At 44.6% G+C, this 18603-nt stretch overlaps 1 protein-coding gene across 2 annotated transcripts in view; it reads right to left on the reverse strand.

The window, feature by feature from the left end:
* Positions 1–15641, reverse strand: part of TMEM255A (transmembrane protein 255A) — a 52102-nt gene extending 36461 nt beyond the window's left edge. For both annotated transcript variants that reach the window (XM_054545015.2, XM_002832056.5), the window contains exons 1-2: positions 15349–15641; positions 8439–8581 (exon numbers count right to left, since the gene is read on the reverse strand). In XM_054545015.2, the coding sequence (XP_054400990.1) occupies positions 8439–8581; positions 15349–15406 (201 nt within the window). In that variant the 5' untranslated portion in view covers positions 15407–15641. The remainder of the gene's footprint in view (positions 1–8438; positions 8582–15348) is intronic.
* Positions 15642–18603: the final 2962 nt, after the last annotated feature.

The following is an 18603-nucleotide window of genomic DNA, read 5'->3' on the forward strand; positions in this document are numbered from 1 at the left end:
AGCTTGGTAGGGCAGTGTAGGGGGACTGGGTGGTTGTCTCAGACCCCAAGAATGAGAGAATGAATGGAAGGAATGAATGTAAATCTCCAGGACTCCTTGTGCAGGGCCACTCAGACAGCAATGTCTCTTGGGAAATAGATGCTGCAGTGCATGAGGGTAATATCCAAGACTCTACTGAGAACATCCTCATTCAACAGTCAAGCAATGCCTGTCTCCCACCTGGTCTTATTTTGGATATAATTAAAATATGTTGCCATAAAATATACGGATTAAAACTTAGTTATCACACTAGCCTGGCTTCCAACCCCAGCTCTTCCACGTCTGTGTAACCTTGAACAAACTGATTAAGCTCTCTAAACCTCAATTTCCTTATATTGTAAAAATAGGAACCACAGTAGTGACTACCTTATAGGGCTTTTGTGAGAATTAACCAGGATGATACATTCAAAGAAATTTGCACAGCGCCTGGTACACAGTAAGTACTCAGTAAATATTACTTTGTTCTAGTGATTATTATTATTATTTTTACAGCCATTTAACTTTTGAACCACTCTAACCTGACTTGAGCTGGAAAATCCTATAATTATGTGCTCTATTTCGTGCTACGAGAATTTCCTTGTTCTATCTTGTCTCTCCCTCTGATGTGTTCCACGGCTTCTAATTTTAGGAGAAAATCCATGAATAGTCTGTGCCTTTGGCACTCTGGGCCACTTGTGGAGTTGAGAGAAATTTGGAGGCAGCTTATTACGGGAAAAATAAGTCCTTTTACTTAACAATTCATCAGCTTCCAAAGGTATTCGCAGAATGTCTCCTGAATCGTGATAGCAGTCTTTGTCCTAAGACACGAAGCAAAGACACTCCCTATTCCTCATATTCTCTCATGGCAAATAACTCTCTGATGGCAGTGACCAGAAGAGGTGGGTGAAAGTCTTGTGGAATTGTCTGGAAAGACAAGGCACTCCAGAACTGGAAATCCCAGGCCAGCCAGTTACTTCATCTAGTTATCTCCCCTTCTCCTCTATTCTATTCTATTCTATTCCACTCCAATGCATTCAGTTTTCTGACGTTCACTACTAGCTTTATGTCAGATGAATAAGCAGACGTGGCTACTGTCCTCCAAGAGCTCAAGGTCTAGTAAGGGAGAGACAGACTGGGTTAAGGACCACAGACCAGGTAAAAACAAAGTGCTATAGGAGCAGGGAATAATTCATGCAGCCAGGAATATAATATATTCCTGGCTCTGCTACTTATAAACTCTGTGCCCTTGGCCCAATTCCTTAACCACTCTGTGCTTTGGTTTCGTCATCTATAAAATGGGAATCATAATAGAGCCTGCCATACAGGGTTGCTTTGAGGATTATATGAGATGAAGTATGTAGTGTGATTTGCATAAGGTAGGCTGCTAAATAAATGGTAGTGCTAAGGTTTCATAGAGGAGGAGACCTTTTTATATGGGCTCAAAAGATGGATTAGAGCTCAGCAGGCAGGGAACTAATATGTATTGAGTCATGGCTGGAAGAATTCACTTACCTGGATGACAGGTTAATGAACTCACCAGTGTTGCTAAAACAATCTTCCATTTCAAAAGCATTTTAAGTCAAAGAAGCACTTGCCCCCTAGTTTGGTCACAGGAATACTATGGAGTTTGGTGGAGTTCATATCATTCCCATTTGATAGACAGGAAAATGAAGGCATGGATAATTGTAAAGATGTATGCCCTCTTATGGCAAGTTAATGGTAGGTCTGGGACTAGCCCTCGGGTCCCCTAAATAACAGCTTGCGTTCTTTCAGCCACACCTCGCTGTGTTTGTGGCCTGTGTTAGTAGAATAGTGACCTCCAAGCAACAAGGACTTCATTGCTGCCCCCTAGAGAAGAAGTTCTCTGCAAGGATGGAGTGATAAGTCTTATTTGCAGAAGAGCTGAGGGGTTGAAAATAAAGAAGGGAAAACCAACAGTTTCCTTAAAATGGACAGCTGCTTCTAAACAATTGCTTGCTCCTCTGAGACCTCAGAAAGGTAAGCTCTGTGGTCTCCCCTCAAGAGCTTCATGGAATCATGTAATGTTCAGACCTTTGGACCTCCATCTTGATTCCCCATTACCTGAACAAATAACTAGTTTGCTTTGTTTTGGCTGTCCTCCACTTGTGGAAAAAAAAAAAAAAAAAAAAGACAGATGATTAGATATCAAAGTCAGATTCAAGGGCTTTTTTGAGGCTGGACTCTTGTCACCTATGCCTATTCCCATTCACTGTCCCAGACATCTAGGACAAAGGCTAAAAAAATTAGTCATTAGGTAAATATTAATTGGACATCTACTCTGGCCGGCAGTGTGTTCGATTTGTAATTTGGAGGCCAGGAGGTGGGATGGGGTATGATCAAGACCACTCAGGCTAAAGGAGCTCATACTACAATTAGGTAAACCAGTCCACGATCCCTTTTCATAATCCTGAAATCCACAAAGCTCTTAAAATCAAAAGTTACATTTTTTCTTGAATGTAACTAACTTGGTGGCAAAACCTGATCTTGAACTGATGTGAGGTTATATTATCATCTTTATCTCACTTAGTGTAAAAATCCATGTTTTATTATAGAAACATGAGGTACTTGATTATGGGATGCTTCTCAAGGCTCTACTTGGTTGTTAGATAATATGTGGTATATGTACTGTATAATTTTTCTAAAATAAGAAGTCTAAATTCTGAATCCCATCTGACTCAAGGGTTCAGAGAAGGGATTGAGGACCTATATAAACAAAGCTAAATGAGAATATAGCCCAATAGATGCCACAAAGCAGGACATAAGTGTTTTCCAGCAACCATGAATAGGAGGAATCTATGGTAGGGAGTTCAAAGATGTAGACACCACTGTAGACCTCAGTATTTGAGAAATGTTTCTGCTGTGTTTTTAAGTTGGGATAGAACAGAGCACCTGGAGAGAGAGAGAGAGAGAGAGAGAGAGAGAGCAGGGAGGATATTCCAGGCGTGAGGAAAAAATGTTATGATGGCCCCAAGGCAGAAAAGCTCAAGTCGTGTTCAGAGGACTGTGAATTGACAATTTTGGCAAAAGAGAAGTAATGAAAGACTTGGCTGAGGGCATCTATGGAGAGCTCTGAATGACATGCCAAGGAAGCAACAGGGAGCCAATGAAGGTGAGAACCTTGTGGTATTATAAAAGTCTTATCCAGCAAATCAAGATTCAAATGTATGTATTTATTTAGAGACAGTATCTCACTCTGTCACCCAGTCTGGAATTCAGTGGTGCAAACAAGGCTCACTCTAGCCTCGAACTCCTGGGCTCAGGCAATCCTCCTGCCTAAACTTCCTGAGTAGCTGGGACTACAGGCCTGAGCCACTGTGCCTAGCTAATTCTTAATTTTTTTATAGAGACAAAGTTTTGCTATGTTGCCCAGGGTGGAGAGAAGTGGTGTGATCCTAGCTCATTGCAGCCAGCCTCAACCTCCTGGGCTCAAGGAACCCCCTTGCCTCAGCCTCCTAAGTAGCTGGGACTACAGGTGTGCACCACCACACCTGGCTAATTTTAAAATTTCTTATAGAGATGGGAATCTCACTTTGTTGCCCAGACTGGTCTCAAATGCCTGGCCTCAAATGATCTTCCTGCCTCGGCCTCCCAAAGTGATGGGATTACAGGCATGAGCCACTGTACCCAGCCCAGGTGCCATTTTAAAAATGTACTTAGTAAGTTAGGGACTTATATTTTAGAATGAACTTAGATTTTAGAAACATTTTCAAACACGAGGTAGAAACTTTTTCACCTCTTGTTGAAAATCTTTCTGCCTAATTCACTATTTACTACAAAATCCCACTATCCAGAGCTCCTTATGTTTTCTGAGCATTCATGTTAATCAAAATTTCTTTGGACTTTTCAAAGGAGTCTTTACATGTGAATCTGAGGCCACACTGACCTAAAGAAGGTTTCTGGGATACTGATTGTTTTGAATGATCCCTGTTGTCCCCATCTCCTAATATCCCACAGTAACTCTGAAATGATTTTCAATTAACTGACTCTCCTACCCACTCCCTGGGAAAGGGGGCAGAAATTCTTGCTCTCTTTCCTGAAAGAAGACTCAGGCTAGTATGGGCCCTAATAGTATCAATACAGCAGCTGAGGAGAGGGTGCAAGAATGAAAGGCTTGTCTCACTATCCAGGGGACCAACTCCATCTTGTGGGTTGCTTGGGAAACACATTTAGAGGCCTCTTTTTCCTGCATCTAAGGTAAGAGGAGGTGTACCGGGAAGCAGCAACCACCCTCCCCTGTCTCTTTCAGCTTCAGGCAACAAATGAAGCTCTTGGGTTTTTAGGCCTTCAGAGTAGAAAGCTCATCTGAACCCTCCTGAAATAAAATGCCTTGAGTATTTGAGGATAGTAAAATTCTTAATCCAGTTTGTCTTTCTTTGTTGGTGTTCGGTTTTTGTTTTTGTTTTGTTTTGTTTTTGAGACAGGGCCTCGCTCTGTCACCCAGGCTGGAGTGAAGTGGCGCGATCTCAGCTCACTGCAACTTCCATCTCCTAGGCTCAAGCGATCCTTCCACCTTAACCTCTCACGTAACTGGGACTACACAGGCTCATGCCACAGGGCCAGGCTAATTTTTTTTTTTTTTTTTTTTTTTTTTGTAGAGATGGGGTTTTGTCATGTTGTCTAGGCTGGTCTCAAACTCCTGGGCTCAAGCGATCTGCCTGCTTCTGCCTCTCAAAATGCTGGGATTACAAGTGTGAGCCACCGCACCTGGCCGTTTTTAGTTTTTAAATTTTATTTATTTATTTATTTGAGACAGTCTTGCTTTGTGGCCCAGGCTGGAGCCCAGTGGGGTGGGTGATCATGGTTCACTGCAGCCTTAACCTCCTGGGCTCAAGAGATCCTCTTACCTCATCCTGTTGAGTAGCTGGGACCAGAGGCATGCACCACCATACTTGGCTAACTTTTTATATATATACTTTTTGTAGAGATGGCGTCTCACCATGTTGCCCGGGCTGGTCTTGAACTCTTGGCCTCAAGCTATCCTCCCACCTCAGCCTCCCTAAGTGCTGTGATTACAAGCATGTGCCACCATGCCCAGCCTGGTTTTAGTTTTTTTAAAACTTTACAGTTCAGCCTGTACAGACTAGCACATCTTTACAGAGGCATGTGTGTGTATGTCTCTTAGAATGATGATACCACATGCTAGCTCAGGTAGAGTAGCTAACATGCCATGATAATGCACCTCACTGTACAAAGATATCTCATTTGGCAAAATAAAGATGCTCCCGAAAAGCTTCACGTGACTTAGAATTATGCAAATTGAGTTATATTTTAAGTACCTGAGATCACAATATTTAAATGATTTGTATGGTAAGTCTTCTTTTAATCTAATAACTTCTCCCTAATTTGTCTGTTTTGAAAATTTAAATTCTCATGGATTGTTAACACATTTAATCAGAGTCTAAAACAGCAGAGTTCTAAATAAGCTGAAACTTTTTCACAGTTCTATACATTAGTAATTGATATTTAAAGTGACCACTTTGACAATGCAGAATCTCCAGGTGACACATTATGATCCTTCTGGTTTTATTGCTAAGCATATATTACTGTGTGTTAATTCTCCAGGTGGTTGCTAGTCCACCTGAATTAGACTCCCCCACCCCCCACGGATTCTTTCCCCTCAGGTGGATTCAACATTTATTACTTTTTCAATCAAAGGTTGTTTATGAAAAGAAAATTCAGATTGCCAGGGCCCATGCAGACCAACTGAATCAGAATCTTTTGGGCTAGGGAGTAGAGATCTGCATTTTTTACAGGTTCACAAGGTCATTCTTATTCACATCAGAGTGGGGAAACCACTGGTTTGGAGTTTCTATAGTAACTTCCTAATAACCAAGCTATTCAATTAGTGAAAGTACCCCATTTCCAGACAAATCTGGATTCTCAGGCGTTTACTGTTTCTGAGGTATGAGTCGTAATTGTATTTGTTACAACGTGATCTGACCTATAAACTCAAATGAATTTTTCTGCTATTCAACCTGCTATCTTTTCCCCTTTATTTTATGTAATTAAAATGCATTTTAAAGAAGCAATCTCCAGGAACTATGAGAGCACATTTTTAAAGGTTAAATCATGGGGGCACAGTGTCCGTTAGGGATGGCTTTCCTATTAACACTTCCATATTAGCTCTTAGTGAACCACTCACATGCAAACACACGCCCCCACTGCTTCAACTTCTAGTGCTAGCTGAACATCAGGTACTTGAATAACAGCAATCAGGCGCCCTCCTTCCTTTGTTAACGTATTCCAACCTAGCCACCCACAGTAAGATATTCCACAGAGAAGGTTCACAGCCACTGTTTATGAATAGGAGTTCGTACTCTTAAATAACATGGAAAATACCTTCCCCTCACTCACAGAGACTCTGAATCTTGGCTTCAGCATTTGCTCATCAGTCAGAAATATTTTACTAATGCAGCTACCTGAAATACACAAAGTCACGCAGACCCTATGAATTGCTTTTCCAAGCCACCGAAATGCTATCTTATCCCCTCCGTTCCTCCCCGCACACCCACCCCCCAACCCCCTGCCGGCTTTGCTTGTGTTTAAAAATAAAACCCAATTCTGCTGACGACTGGTTTTCTTGCCTCACCACAGGAAGTGGGCTGGGTGAGTTCTCACATCACATGTTTAACACAGGGCACCAAACAGTGTCTGTGGGTCACCTGCCCTCAGCTGGGAGGAGCCCTGCCTGCCCTGGAGCTGTGGAGGCACTTCCCCCAGCAGCCTTCAGCTCCAGGAAGGCATAGCCTGCAGCCCACTTTAGGTCCCAGCTTCTCAAGAGCTATTGAGGAGGCTGACTGTGGAATGAAATCAGTGACCTAGGCAACAGGCTCCAGGCTTGGTCACTTATAGCTCTGGCTTGTCCAAGGCATCATCTTTAATTTCTCCTCTCACTTTGCTTCTCTCTCCAATCCCCACCTCTCTCTCTCTCTCATTTCATTTCGAAGAGAAATGAAACAAAACAACAACAAAAAATACATCTGACCTCTTTGCTGTACTAAAATACTTCTTATCTGAACTGTCCTAAACTTCCTTCTGCTCTCTAGCAATTGAGGAGCCATTTAATTGATATGTAAAATATGATCTCAACTCTAGAGTTAGGTTTTTGGGTTCAACAGCAGTGTATGTAGACTCACATGAGGTTTTGGTTTTTCTAATGCAACTAGTTTAGCAGTCTCCAAAGGGAACTGCATGCACCTTAGGGTAGATAAAACAATCCACTGGAATACGGCTGTTCCCTATTTATTGTTTATCTAAAATAATAAGAAATAAACCAAACATTACTAATATTTAATAAACAGACTGTCACTGGCACCGTCTGTCTGTGTGAATGTCAGGTGATCAGGTGAGCTATCCTTCTGGAGGAGGGCAAGTTCCAAGCAGCAAAGGGTTGATGGTGGGGCATTTTATGTGTGCCTGGATTGTGTTGTCCAATTTTAACTAAACTAGTCTCAACAAAATGGATAAGAGGCTTGAAAAGATTCCTCTTGAGAAACCAGAAGTTGAAGATGACCCTAATAATGTAAGCAAACGTAAGCAACAAGAAAATGGCAGAGTTTAATACTTCTAACTCCCAGGGTAGATTTTTGGCAGCCAAATTGTGAGACTGACATTTAAAAACATGACTCCAATGACAATCTAATCATATGGGATAAGAAGGCAGCCAAAAATATTCACAATTATCTAGTGGGCCATTTGAAACAAGGATTTAAAGCCACTGTCTTTAATGACAAGCTTCACACTCCACTGTCTTTAATGACAAGCTTCACACTAAGTGCATATTATCTGGTGATATTTTAGTTTGTGTTCACATGAAGATATTAAAAGTTATTGTATACTTATTTTTATCTAATTTTTTGAATGTTCATTTTTATATAAGTTTTATGAACATGTATATATATATAATTTATAAGTGAATAAATATACATGTTTTAGGAATATATCTTCCACAGCTTTTTCTGATAGGAGTGCAGGATCACTTTGGAGATCAGTGCTGTTGGTCAGAGTGTCAAGCTGCCAGGATCCTCAGATTTCAGGTAAGATCAGATGACCTCTATTATATATGGGAATGCAGATGCCCGGAGAGAAAGGACCTTAGCCTAAGGTTAACACTGCTGGTAACATCTCCTAAACCAGAAACCTGAGGTATTAAAGAGTGAGATGACTTGCTCAGGATCACACTGTTAGATAGGGATGGTGCTGAATTCTTCTGATTCTCAGTCCAGTGCTCTTCTTAGCGGGCCCAGAGTTGCCTCTCTACATAAATATAGAGAGATGATATAAAGGAGGAAATCTGAGCAAACACTAGACACTCAAACAGAATTGAAAACTGTCAGAGCAGAGCCAGAATTTCTGTAGACAGCAAGCTACTGCGACCTACCTGTGCCTTCTATACTTACAATAACTCCGGGGTAATAACCTCCTACAGTCACATTCTGGGTCCTGGTGGTTGCAGCAAGGCCCACTGTGAGAATTAACACGGACACAATAAGCAAAGTCACGGTGACATAGATGGAGTTTCGTTTCCTCCGATTGAATGCTCCTGAAAGCACAGAGAGAAATTAAAATTGCTCATTTCAGCTGGGGAAAGGATTGACTTAAAGAAAAAAACACTAAGAAGGTTTTCCTTTCCTATTCCTACTGGTAACTGAAGTTATCTTTGGTGGTGACGGTTGTGGGGTTGTGGGGAAGGGATAGAGCATTATTTTTTGTAGTCAACAGGTGCCACTCTTATAATAAAAAATGTATTTCCAATTTGAAAATAAACAACAGAAGAAATTTCACCAGTTACATAAAAACAAAACGAATTTTTGTGCTCCTGGCACTCTATAAGAGATGTGTCATAACTACTTAGTAGAGTGGTTTTTTAGACCAAATTAGAAGGCATATGATAAATGGGAAGTGTGTGTGTGTGTGTGTGTGTGAGGGGGGGGGTATTAAATGAAAACATTTTAAAGCTAATATCCAACTAAAAAGATTTTTTTTCATAAGCTAGAGATATGAAATTTCATTTTCAGTGTAAATATCACAGCCAAGCCAAGTTACTGGGATTTTTTTTTTCATTTATTTCTGACATTTGCCACCTCATGTATAAACTTTAAAATGGTGTATTGGCAAGATTTGTCACATAACAAATGTGTGTAATAAAGTGAGTGTTTGGAGGGCATTAGTCCACAAAGATATGTATCGGGGGAGTTAGGTGGGGAGGATTATAACTTATACACATTTAGGCTTATGTGAGGGTGACATAAATATAAATGATGAGAAACCCATTCTCCCACTCAGGGCTTGTCAGACATGATAGTGCAAACCAATATTTTTTTTGAAAACAGGATTATTAAGTCAGATAGAAAAATGGTATCTAGGCTCACTTTTTAATTTATTTTTTTTTTAAAGGAACCGAGCACTGTTCCACACTCTGCAGGGATTTCTCAGGCATAGGGAGAGGGCCTTAAACAGGAAATAACCAGGGGAGAGTTACTACCTAGGAGTTCTCAAAAAAAAAAAAAAATTAGCAAATGAGAAGAGTCTAGCTCTCTAGTGGAGGTATGGAGCATGAGGAGGATGAAGCAGTGAGGAGCCTTGACGGAGTCACCCACCCACGTGGCTTGACTGTCATTTATGGCCCTAAAGAGATCACTTGAGTCTGTCCATAAGACCCCGTCATTCTGGGAAACCTCACTGCAGCCTCAGGAAACAGTTGTTGAGAGAAGCCATGCAGACTGCTCCATGGGGAGGGAGGGGAGAGGGAATGGAGGAAGGGGGAGGAGGTCAAGGAAACGAAGCGAGACCCAGGAGGCAAGGTGGTGGTGAGACAGGAGGGGTTGCGGCTGGCCTTGCAGCCCCCTGCAGATATCCCCTCCTGTATGGAAGAAAAGCACTGGGAGTATCACCCAGGCTTAGCCCCACCATCCATCTTGTCTTCCCCAGTACGGTCCCTGCTGAAGTCTCCAAGGGAGGTGGGAGGGGCTGGCGGTCTCCCCTGACGTCAGCTTCGAAAATGAGGGATGTGACTCATCAGGATCATTTCTAATATGGGACTATTCTAAGACTATTTTTCACTGAAATGTAGAAGTGGTTTGAACGTTTATAGGCATCTACAATGCTAAAGCACCATGTCTCACCCTGGGGAAGAGGTAAGAAGAGTTGGCAAATGAGACTCCTCTTTAAAGAGACCTGAGTCCAGCCTCCATGGGACAAAAACATAAAGGCCCACTAGGGACACCTGTAACATCGGGGCCCTTTCATGACAGGGCTATTAGGGATGCAAATGGGAGCTGACTAATGGTAAACACAGGAGCAAAGCCGGGAGCTCTGGACTGCGTGGTACTGGGAAAGGAATAGTAGAGGGGTGGGGGAAGGCCAGGATTTATTTCTTCTGTTTACCTGAAGTTTAGTTATCCTTCCTCTTGATTTTGAGGGACCCTAAATTAGTCTCTAAACCAGAGTGCCTAAGCTTATTTGATGAGAGATACTTCTCAGTGAATCTGTGAGTTGGTTCTACAGAGGGGTTCTAACATAAACTTACCAACATCGCCTCCCATTCTTGTCTTCCCTTCTCTTTTGTCACTCACACAATCTCTAGCCCTCTCCTGCCCCAAATTGGCAAAAGAGAGTGACGGAACATTTGGATACACCACGGATATCTTTGTGACATGGAAGTGTCTCAACACCTTACCCAGAAAACATGTAACTTTACAGACTAAATTGGAGAAGTGTGTGTGCATGCATGGTCTTTTTAATTTTTGTTTGTTTGTTTGTTTCATTTGCCTGCTCCTTCCCCACCAGCTGGCCTTTAATCTTATTCACAGCTCTAGGGTCTTCTTTGCAAATATCACTTTAACTTTTAAAAGCGCAGGAAGAGCCAGGTCAGAAAAGTGACTCAGCAAACCACATAGTGTCATTTGAAAATCTTTTTTCCTGCTTTAGAACCTGAATTGAAAATTCAGTCACTTGAGCAACCCAGGCAAAGATCCCACAGCCCCACAGGGGCCTTGACTCCAGATAGGATTTGCTTTGGATAAAATTCCTAAGAAAACTCTCTGATCACCAGGTCGAATATCTAATCTCTGTCCCCTCACGAGCGTCCTTCCCTGTCACCACTTATTTTATATTATAAGGACCATAATTGTGTAACATGAAATTATTTCTAGCTGCACTTGGGGAATTGACTATTTTAAGGAACCCCCCCCCCTCAGGGTGACTCGGTTTGAAAATGAAGAATCACCCCTCAATTTATCTTTAGTGTCAATTTGACTCAATAAAATTCACATCTACTTAGAGCAAGATATACCCATTTTCTGAAGGTGTGGCCCAGGCTCCTAAAAGGCAGTTTATTGTGTCTGCTTAGGACATTTTCCTGGTGGTTGTTTTATTTCAGAAGGGAGAAGTACAGCCCTGTTCTTATTCTGGTACAATGTGGGGCTTGCCTTAGATGTTTCTGTAAACACAGGACCATCTTATTCTGATTTTGTTTAGTAAAGTGACACATAAAAAAACTCAGGCACCATGATGTACTTAAATAAAGCAGCAGGTATATGAAAATCATGCCTATTACGATTTATACCTAGTGTTTGATACCTAATAAACAATCGGTACTTGTTGAATAAACAAGAGGCAACATCTCAGAATTGTTTCCCTTTTAATCAAGAAGGATGTGGGAGGAATTGTGTGAATAAATATGGGCTATTCTCATATAATTGATTTTTTAATGTAGGGTACACCTGAGGGTTCCCTCAAATTAAAAGCCTTCTGGCTAACTAGTGTGAAAACTACAATATCTCTCACTACTCTGTCTCCTTGGCATCCAGTATATTTCTGCTTAAACAACAACCACCTCTGCAACCAACAGCAGTGAGAGAGTCTGAAATCTTTTCATTGGCCTTGCCTGCCCCCCCTCAGCAGCCTCCCTGCAGAACTACTGCAGCCCTCCCTCTCTGCAGTGCCCCACCCCCACCCCAGATTCCTGATGACCAGGATGCTTAGCTCTAGAAGCACCCAATTATTTGCTGTCTCCACCCTTCCAAAAACAACCAGATTTTCTCTCATCCGGGTTTTCCCCCTGGTCAGAGCCCCCATCTGCATTGCGGACTTTGAATCTGGGTGCCTGCCTTCCTTCGAAACATGCTCAAAATTCCCCTCCTCCAAGAAGTTTTTCTTGATCAAAATTAATCACTTATTCATGTCCCTAAATTCCCAGGTACCTTACTCAACAAGTATATTAATTGTAACTGGTACCATTACAATTGTAACCGTGGGTCTGGTCCACAACCCATATGATATCTGCCAGTCCCAGGATTATGTATCTGAGGGAACCAAGATGTGAGTTGCTAGAAGGTAGGATGCTGTCTCTGTTACTTTGTTTTACCTTGCACACGTTCTTGATTATCCTCTCCCAAGAGAGTAGATAAGGTGTATAATCTTTATTGGGCACAGTAAAGTTGGGAACCCAGTATCCTGTCCTGTACACGGTGTTGTTGATGCCTGGCTAGTTCTCTGGGTTGATCTTTTGAACCGATTAGGATTTGCTTACCTGAGTCAGCTTTGCCACACAGGGTGGGTCCCTGGATATCCCAGCCTTGAGTATCCCTAGAAACAGGTGGCTGCCCACACAAGGGCCTCAAGACCCTGCCAATCTCCCAAACATTTCCTTGAAGGCGCTGAATTCCATCCCTCCCCACTTTAGACAGTTCTCTGAATGGAGAACATCCGAAGCCGCCGGAGAATTACAAATGTGTTATTTGGGAGGAAGGAATGCCCTACTGTAGTAGAGGTGCCTTTGCGCCTGGGGGCAGTGTTGCCAAAAGGGAGAAGGGGGTTGCTGGGAGAGGATGGGGGGACGCTGGAGTCAAATTACCATCTTCTTAATTGCCAAGCGCCTGCTCCACTCTGAGCCTTGGACGAACTGCTCTATTCCCAGGCAGCCAGCAAGCGTAGAGTGCAGGCACCTTGGTGCAGTGTGTCTGTGTGTTTTAAATTTTATTGTTTTGGTTGCGGTTGTGTCTTGACAATAAAGGGAATCCCCTCAGAAATGCTGCCCTTGGAGGCTGAAACACTAACCTACCTACGCACTGTCCTCTTCCCCCCACGCAAGGGAAGGTGGTGTTGCCAGAGCTAAGTGGGAGTAGCTCCTAAGTAGCCTAGACACTGATTCAGGCCCGGACTGTGCGGGACCAGGGCCAGGGAACTCCGGGGAGACTCCCCTGTCCAAACTGTGGAAACCCAGCGTTACCACGCGACTCAGGAATTTGCTAGTGCCGTCGGTCTGCGGACTTTAAAAAGTGGAATGCGTGGCGCCGGCTCCGCTTCTATCTGGGATTTATGATTCCTTTCCCGCAGTGTGGAGACTGGGCTGGGCGAAGCCCACTCAGCTGTTTGTTGCGCAGACCTTTCGAGAAACACAAGATCGCTGAGGGCCCCTGGGAGCCCAAGAAAGAAAGCTCTTCATCTTGTTCCCCAACCCTCAGAGCAGTGCGCCAAGTAGCAACTCTTTAAGCCCTGGACCACCAACCAGCCCACTCCCCGATGGCAGACGGGCCCGGGGCGTTGTGGCTTGATTTGCAGGTGGTTAGGTGGTTGTCGTCCGCAGCGGGAATGGACGCTGCGGAACCCTAGCACTCTTCCACTCAGCCCTCCCTCGCGAAGCGCAACAGCTTGGCGTCGGGGAGCCAGGGCTGCGTTGTTGGCGCCACAGCTGGCCAAGGTAAGGAGTGCATTCCCACCTCTCTGTCTCTCTCTCTCTCGCTCGCGCTGTGGCTCTCTCTAGCTCTCTCGCGCTCTCTCTCTCTCCCTCTCCCTCTGTATGTGTGTGCGCGTGGTGTGTGTGTTGGAGAAAGAGTGCGCGCGCGCGAGCTGGGAGTAAGGGGGAGTCTGGTACTGCTGGGCTCTGGATTCGGGCCAAGTCCTTGGCCTCATTTGTACCCCGTTGTAAATAACTACGCCCTTAAAAATGAAAAAGTAAATTCTTATACTGAATATGCAAAACCATTGAGGATACGGATCTTTCCACCATCCAGGAGATAACACTTTCTGGGGCCCCTCCGGTGAACGAGTTTTGTTGACACTGAGTCTTCTGCGGGCAGTAGGGAGATTATATAGGGGGTTCGATCTTCTCCCTGCCCCCTCCACTCGAGATGTTCCCGCAAATTCATCGGAGAAGACCTGAGCAGACTGATGGCAGGAACTGCGGGACAGAGGGATTTTGCAGAATGTAAAGTATGTTGGAAAGAGAGAATTCGATTTGATTGAAGTGTATCCGAGGCGAATTTTAAAAGATTAGGTGGGATCATGATTTTACAATCCCCTCCCGCTCTCCAGGGCTCCAAATTAATTTCTCCGCCCAGTGAAATCATAGGGCTTGGGAAGGTGCCTAACAGCTGAGGGGGACTGGGTTTGTTTTTTGTTTGTAACTACCAAAAAGCAGCTTCGAGGGGCAGTCAAGTTGGTGCCCGAAGGTAGCTGTCCCCTAGTTTCTATAAGGAAATGAGTCGAAGGGTGCCCCTCCCCCTCCATTCCGCCCTGCGAGGAAAAGCGCGACTTCAGAAGATGCGCGGGCTCGCGCTGGATGTTTCTTTCTCGCGCTCTCACTCCTGCCCCTTGCTCCCTTTTCACACTCATGCACATTCCGTGCATTTGGAGCAGAGTAACAATCAAATTCAAAGAATGTTGATCCCGCCGCTGCAGAGGGCAGGGCTGGGCTGTCTTGAGTGATTCCTCAGGAATTCCCCTCCTCTCATCCTCCCCTTTCTTCTCACCCCCGCCCATCCCCCAGAGTTGCGCAACCCGCCCCCCCCCCCCAATCAGCGAGGTGCAAGTCAGGCCCCCTCCCAACTGCATCTCTAAATTTCAGGGCAGCTTCAAGAGAGTTGGGAGGGGGCGAGGACCCTGCTTCTTCTAATTGTCGTTAGTCGTGAGCTCCTAGAAGTGACCAGGACTTTGCAAAGAGGGAGTGTCGAATGGAAAGCGAAGGCGCAGGTTGCAGGAAAGTGTTTTGATCCTCAGATTGCTGGGATTTACCACCGACTGCAAGTCTGTAGACACACGCACACAAACAGGCACACACCCGCACTCCAGGGCAGAGATACTCCGACGCAAGCTTGGCGTTCCGATCTCCGCACGTCGCTCCCGCTGCAGCCAGGCCGCTCCCCTGGGACTCTGGTCCACCACCCAGACGCTGGGGCGCGAAGACCACCCCACCCATGCCCCGTTTCCCGCTCTCTGGCTTTTGGGGCAGCCGGGGCGTTCACAGTCCAGAGGCCAGCGCACTCAACCCCTGCTGCCGCCGCCCGAAGGAAGGGCCGCTAGACTTACCCATGGAATCGGGCAGGGACATGTCGCTGGACCGCTGCTGAGTCAGGGACTGATGCATGGTGAAAACTGCCCGGTTGCCCCAGTCCCCGAAGCTGCTTCAAGCGCCCCCGGCTCTGGGCGCCCCGCAGAGCATCCTACTCCGCGGTTACCTCTCTCGGTCCCTCTGAGAGCTGAGAGAGACTGCCTCTGGTTGCGAGCTGCAGCCCAAGTGCCGCCTCCCCCTCCCTTCCACTCTTCTCCCTCCCTCCTCTTCTGCCTCCCTCTGCTCTGGGAGGCAGCAGCATTGGCGGTCCGTGCAGCTGCGTGCGCTTGCGCAAGACCCCCCCTCCTCCCTCCCCCTCAGTCTCCCCATCCTAGTTATCCACCTCCCAGCCTTCCAAGCCAGACAGGGAGCAGTTTTAGCCCCTTGGGGCCAGGGCTGCGCAGAGAAAGAGGGGGAGGCTTCAGTCTGAAGCCAACCAACCTTCTCTGTAGTTGGACAGGGTCTTGGGTAATTATCCTGTTCTAGGATTTATAACTGGGGGGGGGGGGGTCAGAGTCAGAGGTTCAGAGCTGAGGAACACACACACACACACACACACACACACACACACACTTGAGCAGGTCTGGTCTTAGTGCTTCCAGAATGACATAATGGAGCTGGAGATGATCCAGAGAAGGGCCACTCTATAATCAAAGGGATGGGGTGTGTGTGTGTGGAGGGGGGGTGGGGGGGTGGTGGCTGACATATGAAGATAGATTAAACGAACGCAGACTCTTTAGTCTAGAACGATGAAGGCTGGGAAGTGATGTGACCAGAGTGTATAAAATTATGCAGAGACGGAGAGAGGGAGCACAGCCTTATTCACCAGATCTGAGAATTCTAGAACCAACAGCCCCCAATCTTTAGCTAGAAAATTCAGCTAAAGTATGACTCTGCACCAGAACCCCAGTTTGTACTGTTCAAGTGCTTTTATATCAAGGATCTCATTTTATCATCATAGCAGCCATGCAAGGGAGGAAGAGGAGTTATCAATAACCCCATTATGCAGAGGAGGAAACTGAATCTCAGAGAAGGGAAGAAAATGTCCTGTGCCCACTCAGCTAGTAAGTGGCAGAAGTGAGAGCTAGAACCTAGATCTGTTGGACTCCAAGGTGAGTGTTCTTGCTATGGCGCCTGAAAAGAACTATTATTCTCTATAGCAAATGGAAAACCTAAGGAATTCATTAGCTCCAAAAGATGCAGCAAGATGAAAATGCAAGTAGCTTTGGAAAGAGTGAAAGTAAAGTCATGGCTGACAGATCCACTGTGGATTACTAAGGGAAACTGGGGATGAGGTGGGAATGTCACTGATCTGGGAAGACAGCCAAGTCCTTCTCAAACCTATCCTTTTGGACCCCATTAGGATTTTGGGCTTGAAAGCACCTTGTGGTTGGACCAAAAGGTGGTTCGAATGTTCTCAAAACAACTGCAGAACAGGATGAGGCCTCCTTGGAGTGCCCCCAAGACATCTGTCTGGTGGCCAGGGGAGGTGGAGGGTGAGGAAGCGGGTAGCAGTGGACTCCACCTCCCTCTGGAAACAGCCCTGGAAGCCTAACATAGCTAAGAGAATATACCTGTTTGGAGGTGCCCATTCTGTCCCATTGAGGAGCTCGCAAGCTCTGCTTGCCAGGTCTCCTTCCAACCACCTCCTTCTGATGGTTGCTGCAATCCTTTCTCCATGTCCCCCTAAAAACCCAAACCAAATAAAGTATAAAACTATTCTAAGAGTCAATGGGATGAAGAAGAGTACTTGGCTCTTTCCAGATCTGCCTTGCTAATCTACTGTAAAGCTTTGTTTTTCTTATCCAGGAAATGGGACTGAAGGCCCTTGCCCTTTCCCATCTTCTGAAGGAAGAAAATATGTTTCTTGAAGGTTAAAAAGGAAGCCCTTTGTAAAGAACTTGGGCACCCCAGGGGCCACGTTGAATGCTGTGTCAGGTATTATTAGCAGCCCTACACTATAGATGTGGTTTAGAAATCTGTGATATATGTCCTAGATAGAGACAAGATGCCTACTATTGTAGATGTGTGTGTCTTAAGCCTGCTTAGCTTGTGTCAGGGTCTCTATAAGCTCCACAAAGGCAGAGAGAAATCCTGTATTTATACTTCTGCAATGATTGTCTTTGAGTCCTGTTTACTTATCTCTTTCTCCTCTCATTCTAAATATCTCATACTTAATGTGGAGGACTCCTGCAACCAGCACTGATTTGTCGGGAGTGCTTGCTAATTAACATATTTTGTTTCTGTGAAAGTAGCCTGTAAGAAAAGAGGTTTATATACAGGCTCTAAAGACTATTTAACACCTTCTTTAGAGATTCTTGGCTCCCCTATAGCAATCACACAGCAAGAGATCCCTAAAGAAGCTAAATAGAAACTTGTTACCATGCTGGTTTTGATGGACAGATCGAGGCCTTTTCAATTCAGAGAGAAACACACTACCCACCAAATGATGCAGAGGACACATGTAATTTGACCTTTATAATCCCAAAGACACAAACTAGTGAGGTACCTTTAATGGGAGTGAGGTTTGCTTTCTCAACATCTGTATTCCCGAATCCTGCTTGAAATTGAACATTATTTTATAAAGTACTAGAGGAGCTGGCTATTTAAAAGAACTGCATATGGTATGTTTCTTTTGTGCTGTCTCTTGGGGTGCCTTATGGGACTTGGAGCACAGCACGCACTCAGTCAAGTTAAAAATGACTTTGAGACCAGTAGCAGTGACAATAGCAGCAGCTGCAGCAGCTCGGAGAGTAGTAGCAGTCTTCTCCCCAGAGATGGTGTATTTGTTTGGAGAGAGGATCGGGAAAAGGGGAGGGACTAGAATGGGAACTGGGGGGAAAACCCCCTACATTTTAACTAAGCCCAGTACATACACCTCTTTTCCTCCAAAAAAAGTTTATTTTAACTCAGATTGAACCGGATGATTAAAAAGCAAGAGGCAATGTTTCCTGGGCTCCATTCTGATTTTCTTCATGTCAAAACATATGTGGAGTTTATACATAAATAGGTTTATAATAAAACTTACCAATAGGCAAGCCACCTAGATGAAGAAACAGGTCTTTCATGCAAGTGAAGGCTACTGTAAAACTGCTTGGTTAGCTTTTGATAAAAAAAAAGAAATTATTAAAATGCCTTAAAATAAATCCTTTTCATAGCAAGCTTAATCAAGCATACAGTGTTGCCCTAAGTTGCAAACTGCTTTATAGCATCATGAAATGTTTACCAATGGG

The sequence above is a fragment of the Pongo abelii genome, chromosome X (genome assembly GCF_028885655.2).
Source record: "Pongo abelii isolate AG06213 chromosome X, NHGRI_mPonAbe1-v2.0_pri, whole genome shotgun sequence".
NCBI lineage: Eukaryota > Metazoa > Chordata > Mammalia > Primates > Hominidae > Pongo > Pongo abelii.